Genomic DNA, 15023 nt, shown 5'->3' with positions numbered 1-15023 from the left:
TTTACAGTGCAGTGTCACTTCACACTTGGCCGTCCAATCACAGTGGAGAAGGGGTGGGACAAATATCACAACAACCAACCAGCCCATCCTTCAACGATTGATAAACAAAGCAGCAGCCAAAGCGCTCAGCTAAAAAAAGCTAACAAACACCTACAGTCAGTGTCTGCCTGGCATTTTCAGCCATGTTTAAACACTTTGGTACACCTCACTCAGCTGGACTTTTAAAGCGAATCGCAGAAAAACATGTGGTCACATTTTAACAAATTAATAAATAAAATAATTAACGAATAAATGTTTTGAATAATGAAAGTTAGGCCAATGTCTAAAGCAAAATTATTCTTCTAAAATTATATACCAATGCTTTCAAACAAACAAACAAACAAAACGGGAAAACCTGTTTCATCCTATCTATATTTTTTTCTTTGTTTATAAACTCTTAAATATGTGTATTTTTCTTTAAGAATAAGTTTTTTTGCAAACGGTGAAATAATTTAATTTTTGTGAAGAAATTTTGTTAGAGATCAGATTCAGAATGATTATCAAAATATAAACAGAGTTTACAATTTGTAAATAACGTTTTGGCCTTAGTTTTTCCATAAATTTGGGATTATCTAGTGGATAATCGTGGTATTGCAAAATAACCTAAAAATTATTCAGAAACACGTTTTATATGCAAATGTTTTTTCTTAATTGACGAGATAACTCGTCAATTGCAGGGGAAGAGTTAATTTTGTGCCATGCAAATTTTTCGCTTAAGTTGAATATTTTCAGCTTGCACAAAGAAACACATTTGAGGTGAATAGTCACGTTTTAATGGCAATCGCACCACCCAATTCACGACTTTCACATCGCCCAATACGAGTTTGCATCTATTCGCATCTTTACATTGACTGTATGTAATCTACTTGCGCAAAACGATGAATTTGCGTTTGGTGTGTACGCCCCATAAGATTCTTTGACACAAGCAGGTTTTCCTTTAAAGGCACACAAGGCAAGTCTGAGTATTATTTCTCTACTAGCTCCCCCTAGTGTCTGGGAGTAAATGCGTTCTATATCTAAGACTATACGAGACTGAAGGACACCGGGTCGGATACAGCGAACTTGCAGGTGGGGTATTCTTCCTACAGACGGTAGGGGCGGGCGAGAGAGTCTTCATTCGTCATGTAATGACTCATTTAACCATATACCGACTTACGAAGATAATTTATTAACATAAAAATGCTGCCTTGTGTCCCTTTAAGGGGACAGAGAATGAAAAAACATTTTTACCTTGTCTTTGTTGAATAATGGTAGTCTAGCAGCATTCACAAACATACAAAAAGTGCTAGACATGCTAAACATCTCAGTCTCATAGAAATTCCTCTTTTTGAAATTTCAGCCAGAAAACGGCCCAATCTGAAAAACTGATGCTTATGACATCACAGGCATCTAACTGCCCCTCCACTTTAAAATAATTGGCTACATTTTTTGAGTGGCAGCAAAGTCAGCCAATCAGTAATGAGATTGCAAGTTAAGCCAGTAGGGGGAGCCAAATAGGTGCAAAACCACTTGTTTAAAATCCCCCACCCTAATAGAGCTATCTGAGAGAGGTTTTTAGGAAGCTTCTAAGGCATTACAGACCCAAACAAAGAAAGTTTTGTCTACATTTCACATCACAGAACAAGGATAAATACCCCGTTCAATCATTATGTCACCTTTAAGAACTTTTTTATTATTCAGGATTTTTGTTAACTCTCAATGTTTATTCCCAATAGTTTTGTATTGCATGAAATAAAACATTAAAGAGTTCACCCAAAAAATACATTTTTGTAATCATTTACTTATTTTGTTACAAACGGGTATAAAAAAGGTATTTTAAGGAATGTTTGCAACCAAACCGTTTATTATTTTTTCCTACTATGGAAGTGAATGGGGCTCATGAACAATGAACAGGAAAATGTATATAGGTTTGTAACAACATGAGATTGAGTTTTTGGGTATACTTTTCCTTTAATACACAAAAATAAGACTGTGTAATGTGTTAATTTGACATGTCGCTTTTGTGAGATTTATCTTCACTTACCTTCACATGTTGGGGGTGGGCCTTCAAACTGCAAATGAGAGTTCAGCTTACAGGTGACCTCATCATCGCCAACCAATGTGTATCCAGGAAAGCATCTGTACCTGACGATGTCACCTGTACAGGGGAATAACAGCTGAATCCCACAATTGTTTTGCTCTCAAACTCTATTTTTATTGCACCTATTCTTGGAAAATGTCCAAAAGTTCATACCAATTTCGTAGTCCTGGTCTTCATATAATATCTCTGCTTGTTCAACAGAAGGGGGGAGTGGGCATTTCTTAAGCCGATAAGCTGAGGAAATAAAAGGGATGTTTTGAAGCCCTTGATACACAGTGCCTTTGTTAATTCAACAACTCGACAGAGTATAACTTAGGCAAAAGACATACGAGATGTATACGTTCCTATGCATCAACACGATTTTCTCAAGAATAAAAGCACACGTCTATAACTCACAGATGTACCAGACTTATAAAAAAGTTGGAGGTTTTGATGAAACACTAGTTCATTTTCACACTCCGATTTCTCACGCTGTTCAACACATGCCCGCAAGCTGACACTGTTATCAAAAAGGCCGAAAGAAGCTTCTATTTTTGACTCATCTAAGCTGCAGAAATAATGTGATGTCATCAGAACCACAGCAGTCATGTCTCCTTAGTGTATAAAAACAAGACGAATCTCATATTTCAAATATATTTCAAGCTGTACTTTACGGTATGCATTGCGCTTGGGCTGCGACATTTCTCATTTGGAAGAGAAACTAACCATGGAAATTGAGGACAAAGAATCCACTTGTGGAGAAGTCGCTGTGGAACCTGATAAGAACCTGGTTGAAAGTGCTGTAGGCTGACTCAAGGGCTGTGTTGCCGCTGAAAATCCCGAGCTGAGGGTAACTCTGCTCTGGGCCATCCCTGGAAGAGGAAAACACATACTGAAATTCCATTACCAAGTGTGATGCTCCAATTTAACAACAAAATAATGCCTGGAAATTCTGAGTGGTTGGAGAAAATTGATTTACTTTCACATTATGGAGAGATTGTGCTGAGTGTTGAATATAAGCGTTACATTACACACGTGCTTGCCTTGAACACGAATAGCATAAAATAAATGATGACTTTACAGACTAGTCCACTTGTTTAGTGGCTACTGAAGATTAATGGAGAATATTACCTGAAAAGAGCCTGGAAATGTATATTTTCACCATCGCTTCACTTCGTATTAATCACAGTGGCAGTGTTTTGCATTATTCAGTGAATATTTACAAGCACTTACAGCTAAACGTAACAAGTTTTTTTCCTTTTTGTTTGTTTCTGTCATTTACATTCTAATTAGAAAACTTCAGTATATAAAACTGTTCAATAAAAAGCTTTTATTAAGCACAGTCAGTCCCCAATTCGGATTACTGTGAAAAATGAATAATATTTTATATAACTTGCCTTCGATTTATGCTGTTTTAATCAGAAACAAATGAAAATCATATTTGAGAATAATGAAAATTATTAAAGAAATAAACAATCATAGTGTTTTACATTTCAGTAATGCAAATTTAAAGGTTAAATGTACTTAAGAAAGCGCCGTTATAATACAAAAATGTAAGTGGTCCTAAAATAGGCCTTAATAAAAATAATAATAATAATAATAATAATAATATTAATAATAATAATAATATGGAGGATGCATTATATTATTATTATTAGTATTAATATTATTAATAATAATAATAATATTGCTACTACTTCTTATTATCAATAAAATGTATTGTTATAATAATAATAATAATAATAATAATAACAATAATAATAACAATAATAATAATAATAATAATATGGAAGATGCATTATTATTATTATTATTATTATTATTATAACAATACATTTTATTGATAATAAGAAGTAGTGTCAATAATAATAATAATAATAATAATAATAACAATAATAATAATAATAATAACAATAATAATAACAATATTAATAATAATATGGAGGATGCATTATTATTATTATTGCTACTACTTATTATTATCAATAAAATGTATTGTTATAATAATAATAACAATAATGATAACAATAACAATAATAATAATAATAATAATAATAATAATATGGAAGATGCATTATTATTATTATTATTATTATTATTATTAATATTATTATTATTATTATTATTATTGCTACTACTTATTATTGTCAATAAAATGTATTGTAATAATAATAATAATAATAATAATAATAATAATAATATGGACGATACCTTATTATTATTATTATTATTATTATTGGGTAATAATAACAATAATAATACTACTATGGAAGATGCATTATTTTTAATATAATTATTATTGCTACCACTTATTATTATCAACAAAATGTATTTTTATAATAATAATAATAATAACTATTATTATTACTGTTGTGGGTATTGCTATTTTTGTTATTATTATTAGTTAAAACTAGACATCACCTCACTGCTTGGACTGCAAAGCTTTACAACCAACACAACTCAAATATAGCTATGCACAGCGACCCCAAGAACAAATATTGGTAAACAAAGTGGCACTCGATCTGGGTAATGATCCGTTTAAAGCACAACAACAATAGCAGCATAAGTCTAGTTTCTCTGAGCTTAAATTCTTGTTTTCGTCTGATCTTTGCCAAACGAATCCTTAAGCGACTTTTGCTCACCAGACGGCGATGTAGTCAGTAACAGGCTCTGTCTGGAGCAGTGTGAAGTTGATGTAAACGCCATGACCGTGGGGCACTGTGATGAGCCAAGTGCAGTCCTGAGAGTCCGGGTATTCGTTTGGGTAGTCGGGTGAGAAAATGGTGCCGTTTGGAGCCGTCACATTGTAGCCACAAGGAGCTGCATGGAGATGCAAACATTACTCGACCGTGACTACATTACTTGTTGAAAAATGCTTGGAGCTCAACCCGAGAGTGGGCTACAAAATCACAATGAGTTTTTGAAGAATACACAAACAGTTTGTAGTGACCACAGCTATCAAACTCTAGAGAGGAACACGAAACACCAAAAGCAGTAATAAAGTAAGCACAGTAGCACCTTCCTATTCTTTTGATGCTTTGACAGCCTTCTGTGAAGAACACAAAGCATTGATTTTTAATTAAAGTTCTTTCATGAAAAACTCCCAAATCGTATTCTTATTCAAACAGGCACATGCGAGAAGCGGTGCTGCATCACTGGCGGCAAACTTACTGCAACACATTGAATTACGCTATTATTGTATTACATTTCAGAGAATCAGAAGATTTTCAATGAATAACAACTACAATTCACACTAGGATATCATTTCAGTTGAAGATGTGTTGAAATACAAGTCATATAGAATCAGTGTTGGGTAAGTTACTCAAAGAAAGTAATGAATTACTAGTTACTAATAACATCTTCAATCATGTAATTAGATTACTGTACAAATTACTCTCTCCAAACAGTACTTTTGCTTTTTCTCTGGAATTTTTTTGGAAAAATCTGCGGAATGATTTTAAATGTTTTTAGAAGATATTAGATAATGTAAGCTATAAATATTAATAATAATAATAATAAACTGCATCTAAAATAATTACTTTTTAAAGGCTTACAATGAAAATGAATACACAAATGAGTCCTCTGAATTAAACTGGACCAGCATGAGCCAAATAATGTGCATGTCAAGATAAAATTATAGTTTGTATATAAAATGACATATATTATTGTTTATGGTGTTATATATTATAGCAGAATAAAAAAAAGTTTCTGTTAATACATTCTCATTATGAATTAAGCACGTATGAAGATAATTTCATCATGTTTACACCGCAATGTAAACTTTATATTTAACATAACAAGAGCATTCATCTTGTAAACGAATTTGAAACTTGTCAATGCTGCTCACAAATGTGCAAGGCTATGTATGTGTGCTTGTTGTCAGTGACAGTTAATGGTCACAAACACGCTCAAGCGCGGTGTACGTGTGCTTGTCAATAACGGGCATTAAATCTGTGGAATTTGTGGGCCCGAATCCATTTAGCCCTGATTTTAACTAATTTTTCAAGTTTAAGTATTGGTAGAATTAAGGATGTAAAATGTGATTAGGCATTAATATTTTGCTTTTTAAGTAGTACTAATCAGCCAATATCTCAGTAATAGTAATCCTAATAACCAACCAGTTAATAGTGAGAATTGTAAACGACACTCACCAAAGTATGATGCATACATAAAAAAAAAACATTTTAACCATAGACTTTAAATTTTGATGTTAAATCCACTATTGTATTAGATATCATAGATCTACAGTCCATACACATTATTTACTTCAATTACATCAGAAGTCATTGTAATTAAATGACTAGGAAATAAGAGTAATCCCTTACTTTACTTTTTCAATTAAATTACAGTAACTGAGGGCGCACTCACATTATCCAAACCAAACCAAACCATGCCCCAGCGCGATTGTCACCCCTCCCTACTCCCCCAGATGCGCGCACTCACACTGTACTTTTATTGACCCGAGCCCGGGCGCACTTTCATCATTAGGATGCGACTGTTTTGAAAAAAGCAGGAAGTCAAGCGCTCTCTTAACACTGGAACCCACCGTAATGATAAGCTTGTGTTTTTTATTTGGAGTCGTTTGGTGCGCGATTACAGACAGCCCTCTCACATGTCATCATATTGCTTAGTTGATCCGTCACGTGTGCAGCTCGGAGATTCACGTAACCCCGCTGCTCGCATCAAAAGGTTTTTACGGAGGCAGATGAAGGTGAGTGGTCGCGCAACTGACGTCTTCACCTTTTGAATCACGCTAAGGTGCGATTGCGCTCACACCACAGCCTTCCGCGCCTGAGCCCAAGTGAACTGGATTGGTTAATCGCGCCGCGGCCGGGCGCAGAACAGAGCGATCACACTAGTCAAACAAACCAGGCTTTGGGGGTCAAACGCACCCGAGCACGGTTTGTTTTGGATAGTGTGAGTACAACCTAATTACTCAGTAACTAGTTACAACCATCACTGTATAGACTACATCTAAAGTGGTTTCATTTGAAGTTTTGGCAACTTGGTCACAAAGTTGTTATTGTATAAAAAACATTGAATTACATAAAAAGTATTTATTTCTACTGAACGGTCTTCTTAAAAACTTCACAGTTAAAGCCTTGATAACAGTTAATGAAGGCAGAGTTAAAATGAACAAAGTATTTTTTTAAGGCTGGTAAAACAGAAGTTACTGGCACAAAGCTCAAAACACAATAGAGTGCTTACAAAAAAATCCTGCAATCGGAAGACCGAGAGGAACGAGATGAGTGACTGATCGATATAAGACAGGTCGGCTTTCACACTACACTACCCACGCTAATCATCAAGGCTACAATTTAGAACAGCTCCCTGTAGCACACGTCGCCACTGCTCGGGTCTTCAAAGGATGTGCTTTTAAAACTCAATGGTTCTTATTGTATTAGTAATACAAAGTATCACTTCAGTTAAAGAGCATTGTTAAAAAGGCTTTTGGGAGTGCACAATAATACCTTTGTAAGTCTCGAAAAGTCAAAGAATTATTGATGCTTCTCGTTTTAAAAGTTAAATTTAAGTGAGGCCATTGAAGGCTGAAAGTAGCAGTACGCCCATCACAGTTCATCACATAAAACCCAAACAGGGATAGAGGGAAAAGGACTCGATTCTTCACTATATTATTTCCCTTTCTCTTTACCTTCACAGCGAGGAAAGGGGTGGTTCCACTTCCTATTGAATCCATGCTGGCATGTTAGCACAGGGTGGCCAATCAAAACGTATCCAGGAAAGCACTCAAACGTTATGGACTGGCCCGCTTTGAAATCGCTGTTTATGATGTACCCGTTGTGGAAAGGATGCGGGTCTTGACAATTGTGTAATTCATACGCTGAAATAAGAAACATGCAGAGAAGATTAATCTACAGTATCTATATCAGTAAATAATCGTGTGGATGATAAAGATGTTTACAGAAGTATCTCAGAAATATCAACTATAAATATAAATTATTTGATCCAATTCAAAATGGGAAACATTCATAAACATCCATAAACATATATATATATATTTCATAGTGTCTTCCGTAAATCAGTATGAATCTCCCAATAACTAGGGTGTAACTGAGCCAATGAGCATCTCCCACGCAGCAGTTCAATTGCATTGTTTATGATCAACAGCCGTTGTAATTATATTTATTCATCTTCCAACCCGTGTATCAAAACATGGCATCAGTATTCCGCCCCAGCCCGTCTAGCGGTACAGATCAAGGCCCTTTTCAACTAGGAGCGGAGTGGATAAAAAAGGGAGATTCGAACGGTCTGACCTACAAGTGAGGGGACCAGACAATGGTGAGTTATTTATATCAAGAGGAATCCGAGTGCACGTCCAAATGCACCGTCTTATTGATTTCCAAATGCTTTCAAGACCCCGGCTGTCATAATGGAGTGTCCTCACAGTGATCTAAAAGGATGTGAATCTTTAGATTTCCAATGACCCTGGTAAAAGGCCTGCACTCCGGCACAGAAGAACCGATACAAAATCAAGAACCGCAGATGTTTGAAAAGAAAAAAGGGACCGTATGCAAATGACGGATGGGTGGTCACCCACCTTGGTAAGTGAGTTTGAAGCCAGGTCGGTTTTGGGAGTGGTCACTGTAGAAGTGGATGACCGTTTCGTGTGTGCTGCTCAGCAGAGGGGGTGGGAGCTGGCTGCCGCTGAACTGGCCAATCAGAGAGCTGCTGTGGTGCGGCCCGTTGCGAACCTCTAAAAAATCGTGGTTATCCTCGGAGGTGAAGTTGAGAAACTGGATGTGCGCCCCTGTGGAGTAAGCCACGACATGTTAGACTTTCAAAGCGACCGGCAATTTCTTTAAGTGATGTTTAAAGTGACAGGATATTTAAAGGGATTGGCTAATATTGCTGCTTAATCTTCTGCTTTAAGTCACCGGTAATTGCTGAATCCTAAATCGTTTCTCCCATTAATACTTACATATGAAAAAATACTTGCAAGCACAGTAATTGGCTCCCTGTGAACTCTTTAAAACTGTATTAATGTACTGTATTAAGATGAACAGAAACGTATCAGTAGAGATTAACTTCATATAAGCATTAAACAGTTACAATTTGATTATTAGTTCAATCTATTTTATACATTTATTTATTTTTGTAACTTCCTATTAAATAAATATTTAAATAGATAAATATTGGTGTCCAAAAGTTTGAGACTAAGTGCCATTTATACACACATAAAATCGCATGGAAACGCAACCTTTCCAAAAGGCATTTTTCTTTCCAAACCACTCGGGGACTTGACTTCCCATAGCATCTGCTGTGGCAAAGCAACCATGAGTCAACCACTTTTCATAGGTTTAGTAAAACATCTCCATGCATTGTTTCATTTGTTTGTTTCAAAATGCTAGCCGCTTAAAGCAACACTATGTAGTTTTTTTACCTTTAAATAATGTCTCTAAAATTATTTCAGTGATAGAACAACTTTTAACTGGACAAATTGTACTGTTGCTGCAACCTGAGCAGCCTCCTAGCTGCTACAAGCACACTCTGAAAGTGGCGGTGGAGGGTAGAGCACACAGCCCCGCCCCTCCCCCTGCCTGCAGAAGAGTGTCTGATACCAGGCACTGTTGCGCTTTTCAACCACATGGGGGAGCTGTATGTCATTTTTACATGGAAACTACATAGTGTTGCTTTAACAAATAATACAGCTCTGTATCCTTGTCTGACCTCTTTGATCAGCTCTCCCTCCATCTTGAGTTAATACAGAATGACACAATGGCTGCCTCTGAAATCATTCAAATGATTCCTTTCGCGTTCGAAAAAATAAAATGGCGGTAAATTAAGTTGGTGGATCACAAATTTAGTGTAAATAAAGTTATATTTCCGCTTTTTACACATTTTTTTGCATTTCTAGTGAGAAATAACTATTGCAGTTTTAAAAAACGGGATTAGTTATAACAAAGGTGCTCTCTGTTTATATTTCAAACTGAATTTTATTACACTGCCTATAAAGGCTGTCCGAATGTGCTTTCCCTTTATGCTGCCAAAGTCATTGCCTTATGAGGCAGCAAGGCAACAAGTCAGCTGCCTTCGGTTTCAGACGCAACCAACGTTTACATGATGTTGATTGGCTGGACTGTGTTGCAGATGCGACATTCTGTAAAGTAGAAAAATTTCAACTCGCTGCGGAGCTGATGGGCCAGAAAAAAAAGAGTGCGCCGTGACCACATCTACACTTAAAATAACATAAAAATAAAAAAGTTCTAGTTTAATAAAATAAAGTTCACAGTAATACATTTTTACGGAGTCCCTAAGGGGACATGGAGCAAAATTTAAGTTTAGTTTCATGTGCTCACGTGAAACTTTCATGTGCTCTTGTGAAACTTTCATGTGCTCACGCGAAACCTTCATGTGCAGAATTTTTTTTAAAGTTTAGTTTTGCACGCTCACGTGAAACTATCGCGCGCGCACGTGAGCACAAAAGGTTTCATGTGAGCACATGAAAGTTTCACGTGAGCACATGAAACTAAACTTTAGATTTTTTTACTCCAGTGTCCCCTTAGGGGCTCGGTACATTTTGCATTACAAAGTTAACAAGAATTATTTTTTTTATGACAGCAGTGCATCCCAAATTGTGGGCCCCGGCCCCCCAGTGGGCCGTAGCAGTACTGCAGGAGGGCCTTGGCTAGGCAAAAATCAAAATATTAAAATTATTAAAATATTTAAATTGTTCTGAAATATGATTTTTTTCTTCCTTATTACATAAACATAACGCATATAAAAAAATTCCATTATAATAAAGTGAGATACATTGCTTGTAAATGATTTTAGATTTTATATATATTTTTTAAAAACATAGCTGTGTAATTGATTGCAATAGATTTGTGAACTATGTAGCTTCTGTTAAACACTTTAATGCAAAGTGATTGTAAATAGTATGCAGAAAGTATGTAGTGTTATGGGTTATAATATATGTGTAAAGAATGTCATCTTTCACCAAAATATAAAAATATTACATTTTATACTTCTCATATTTCACATGAGATTCTCAAAAATGAATAAATGTTGACAATCTGCTCTATTAAATATATGTAATACAGTTGAAAGAAAAAGTATGTGAACCCTTTGGGCTTACTTGGATTTCTTCATAAATTGGTCATAAAATGTGTTCTGATCTTCATCTAAGTCACAACAATAGAGAAACACAGTCTGCTTAAACTAATACCGCACAAACATTATACGTTTTCATGTTTTTATTGAACACAACATGTAAACATTCATAGTGCAGGTTGGAAAAAGTATGTGAACCTTTGGGTTTAATAACTGGTTGACCCTCCTTTGGCAGCAATAACCTCAACCAAACGTTTCCTATAGTTGCGGATCAGACCTGCACAACGGTCAGGAGAAAATTTGAACCATTCCTCTTTACAAAAGTGTTTCAGTTCAGCAATATTCCTGGGATGTCTGGTGTGAATCGCTCTCTTGAGGTCATGCCACAGCATCTCAATCGGGTTGAGGTCAGGATTCTGACTGGGCCACTCCAGAAGGCGTATTTTCTTCTGTTGAAGCCATTCTGTTGTTGATTTACTTCTATGCTTTGCGTCGTTGTCCTGTTGCATCGTCCATCCTCTGTTAAGCTTCAGTTGGCGGACAGATGGTCTTAAGTTTTCTTAAGTCTTGATCAACTTTGGAATTCATTTTTCCATCGATGACAGTAATCCGTCCAGGGCCTGAGGCAGCAAAGCAGCCCCAAACCATGATGCCCCCTCCACCATATTTCACAGTTGGGATGAGGTTTTGATGTTGGTGTGCTGTGCCTTTTGTTCTCCACACATAGCGTTGTGTGTTCTTTCCAAACAACTTAATTTTGGTTTCATCTGTCCACAGAATGTTTTGCCAGTAGTGCTGTGGAACATCCAGGTGCTCTTTTGCAAACTTCAAACGTGCTGCAATGTTTTTTTTTTGGACAGCAGTGGCTTCCTCCGTGGTGTCCTCCCTATGAAGTCCATTCTTGTTTAATGTTTTCCTTATTGTAGATTTGTCAACAAAAATGTTAGCATGTGTCAGAGATTTCTGTAAGTCTTTAGCTGACACTCTAGGATTCTTCTTCACCTCATTGAGCATTCTGCGCTGTGCTCTTGCAGTCATCTTTACAGGACGACCACGCCTAGGGAGTGTAGCAACAGTGCTGAACTTTCTCCATTTGTAGACAATCTGTTTTACTGTGGACACATGGACATCAAGGCTTTTAGATATACTTTTGTAGCCCTTTCCAGCTTTATGTAAGTCAACAATTCTTGATCGTAGGTCTTCTGAGAGCTCTTTTGTGCGAGGCATGGTCCACATCAGACAATGCTTCTTCAGAACAGCAAACTCAAAACTGGTGTGTGTTTTTTATTGGACAGGGCAGCTTTAATCAACACATCCAATCTCATCACATTGATTGGACCCCAGGTTGGCTGACTCCTGGCTCCAATTAGCTCTTGGAGAAGTCATTAGCCTAGGGTTTCACATACTTTTTCCACCCTGCACTATGAATGTTTACATGTTGTGTTCAATAAAAACATGAAAACGTATAATGTTTGTGCGGTATAAGTTTAAGCAGATTGTGTTTCTCTATCGTTGTGACTTAGATGAAGATCAGAACACATTTTATGACCAATTTATGAAGAAATCCAAGTAAGCCCAAAGGGTTCACATACTTTTTCTTTCAACTGTATACAAATGGGGGCAGTGGGTCGTGGAGCTTTTGTTATGTTTTGGGGGGCCTTATATACCACTCTGAAGTTTGGGAAGCTCTGGACTACAGTATACAACTCGATTGTTCATAGTTTGCCAACATGAAAAATCTGTTTATATTTAATGATAACACTTTAGTATGGGGAAAACATATACATATTAGCTATTAGTCTCAATAAACTCCTAATTTACAGCATACGAATACTAATATAAGGTACTTGTTGAAGAGTTTAAGTTTAGGGATATATAAGAATTAAGGCATGTGGAATATGGTAATTCATTAATACAGGTATGTGCTTTATACCCAAACAAAAGCTAACAGGGAATTAGTTAAAAGTACTGAATTGGTGTGTCTAGTGACTTTATGTCTTGCTAAAACTTAGTTTATTACCAGTTTTGAAGGCAAACGATTTTCAATGTGATGTCAGACTCCACTGTAAGTCTTTCACTGTGTTGATGCGATTATTATTGTGCCAGGACACCGTTTCTTAGTAACTACACAACAGTGGCTTATTTTTGGCTCTGCGTCTGCGCTTTTAATCAAAAGAAAACACTGAAACGCCAAAATGCATCATGCGTAGCTTCAAGCTGACAGAAAAGATGCTACTGCAATATATTATAATTACATACTATTAACTTCACCTCGTCTTCAACAATTATCTCGTCTTTGTCTCCAATCAAACTTTTGGCTTGATATTGGTTACATAGAAAGAAGATCGCCGGATGATACGACAACAAAAGATTTGCTGTTCGATGCCGATCACAGAAAGCTTTGCATTGAGACGTCCCAGGCGGTACTCTGATAGATTAGCTTTATTGTCATTCTGACGCGGTGCTATCCTCTAACTGCACTTAACTCTACCTATTCAGACTGTCCTAAAAGCTATAATCAGTCTCCACAAAGCCATCTGTGTGCCTTATTTAAATGATTGTACCCTGTTAACAGTGAAAGCTAATGCATTTTTGCTACACAGCACAGACATGATCGTTTTTGCCGTAGCGTGTGCCGGGGCTGCTTGATAGGGCAGAAAATTGCTTTTGGATATCTCAATGTTACACTGTTTTCCTCCAAGTTAGAGGGGAGTGGAGGAGAAATATTTGTGCTCCAGGAAAAGTGTGAATGGCTTTTTTAAATGACGTGCAATTACCTTGTTAACGTCTGAAATGGTTCTTTTGTTCTTTGCTCATTTGAACTGTGAGGTGGGAGACGGGAAATGGGGCACAGCTAAATGAGTTCAGAGAGTTGAATTCAATGCCCAAAGTCTCAAACAACATCTCAAAAGTAGAGATAAATGAAACCAAATAACAGCTTGTGTTGAGAGGGAAGAGCCATTGAATATAAAGTAAGTGCCACTTTTCAACCCGAGGTCATTCCTTATTTTTTGGGTGTCTATCTGGGTAACTGGCTAATGCAAAAGTTTGCACTTTACGTGCCTTAAAGTAAATAATCTACTCAAGGAACGTAGGTCTTACCATTGAAGCCAATGAAACAATTTATGGCTTAAAGGCCAAATATTATGATCATTTTTACAAGATTTAATATAAGTCTCAGATGTGACTAGAATGTGTCTGCGAAGTTTCAGATCAAAATACCCCACACATCATTTATTATAACATGTCCAAAACATACCTATTTGGGTGGAGCAAAAAAGCGCTATTTTTCATGTCTGTTCCTTTAAATGCAAATGAGCTACAGCTCCTCACTCCCTTACCAACAGACAGTGAAGGCTTTAAGTTAAAAAAAATCTGATTTCTGTGAATACAGTCTGAGACAATAGTATCTTTAGCCGCATTAGCGCTACAATGTGCTAACAAACTTATTTGGGCGGGGCTTTGTTTGTGTGATGTCACATTAACAAGGGAATCAAAACAGCATGTCTAATGAGACTACTTTGGTTTAATGGGCACTAAAAAAAATACAGGGTGGATTTTTATTACTGTAGGGTGGTTGTGTTTACACACCGCCAAGACACATTTATGTCCAAACACCCTGTGAAAGTGGCATATTTTGCATAATACGGGCCCTTTAATGAACGATTTTAAAATTGTGCTGTAATTATGACAAAATATTATTTTGCAACAAGATTTATAATGCTGTGCAGAGATTCTTGGCAAAGCTGTGTAGTATGACCTTTCTTTAGTGACCTTTTAGTTTACTGAAATAGCCCATCTGAACAAGCTGACTCGCTAAAATCTATCAAATTTCCAGCACTACTTCGATAAA

At 36.4% G+C, this 15023-nt stretch overlaps 1 protein-coding gene across 1 annotated transcript in view; it reads right to left on the bottom strand.

Moving 5' to 3' along the window:
- The window catches only part of csmd1a (CUB and Sushi multiple domains 1a), a 667584-nt gene that overhangs the window by 71353 nt on the left and 581208 nt on the right, over nt 1–15023 (bottom strand). Inside the window, exons 41-46 of the mRNA XM_065250481.2 lie at nt 8658–8867; nt 7752–7940; nt 4741–4918; nt 2825–2970; nt 2273–2353; nt 2063–2176 (exon numbers count right to left, since the gene is read on the bottom strand). Of these exons, the coding sequence (XP_065106553.1) occupies nt 2063–2176; nt 2273–2353; nt 2825–2970; nt 4741–4918; nt 7752–7940; nt 8658–8867 (918 nt within the window). The remainder of the gene's footprint in view (nt 1–2062; nt 2177–2272; nt 2354–2824; nt 2971–4740; nt 4919–7751; nt 7941–8657; nt 8868–15023) is intronic.

The sequence above is a fragment of the Paramisgurnus dabryanus genome, chromosome 20 (assembly GCF_030506205.2).
Source record: "Paramisgurnus dabryanus chromosome 20, PD_genome_1.1, whole genome shotgun sequence".
In the NCBI taxonomy this organism is placed as follows: Eukaryota; Metazoa; Chordata; class Actinopteri; order Cypriniformes; family Cobitidae; genus Paramisgurnus; species Paramisgurnus dabryanus.
The sequence above is the reverse complement of the archived record's forward strand: the minus strand, read 5'-3'. Positions and strand labels throughout refer to the sequence as shown.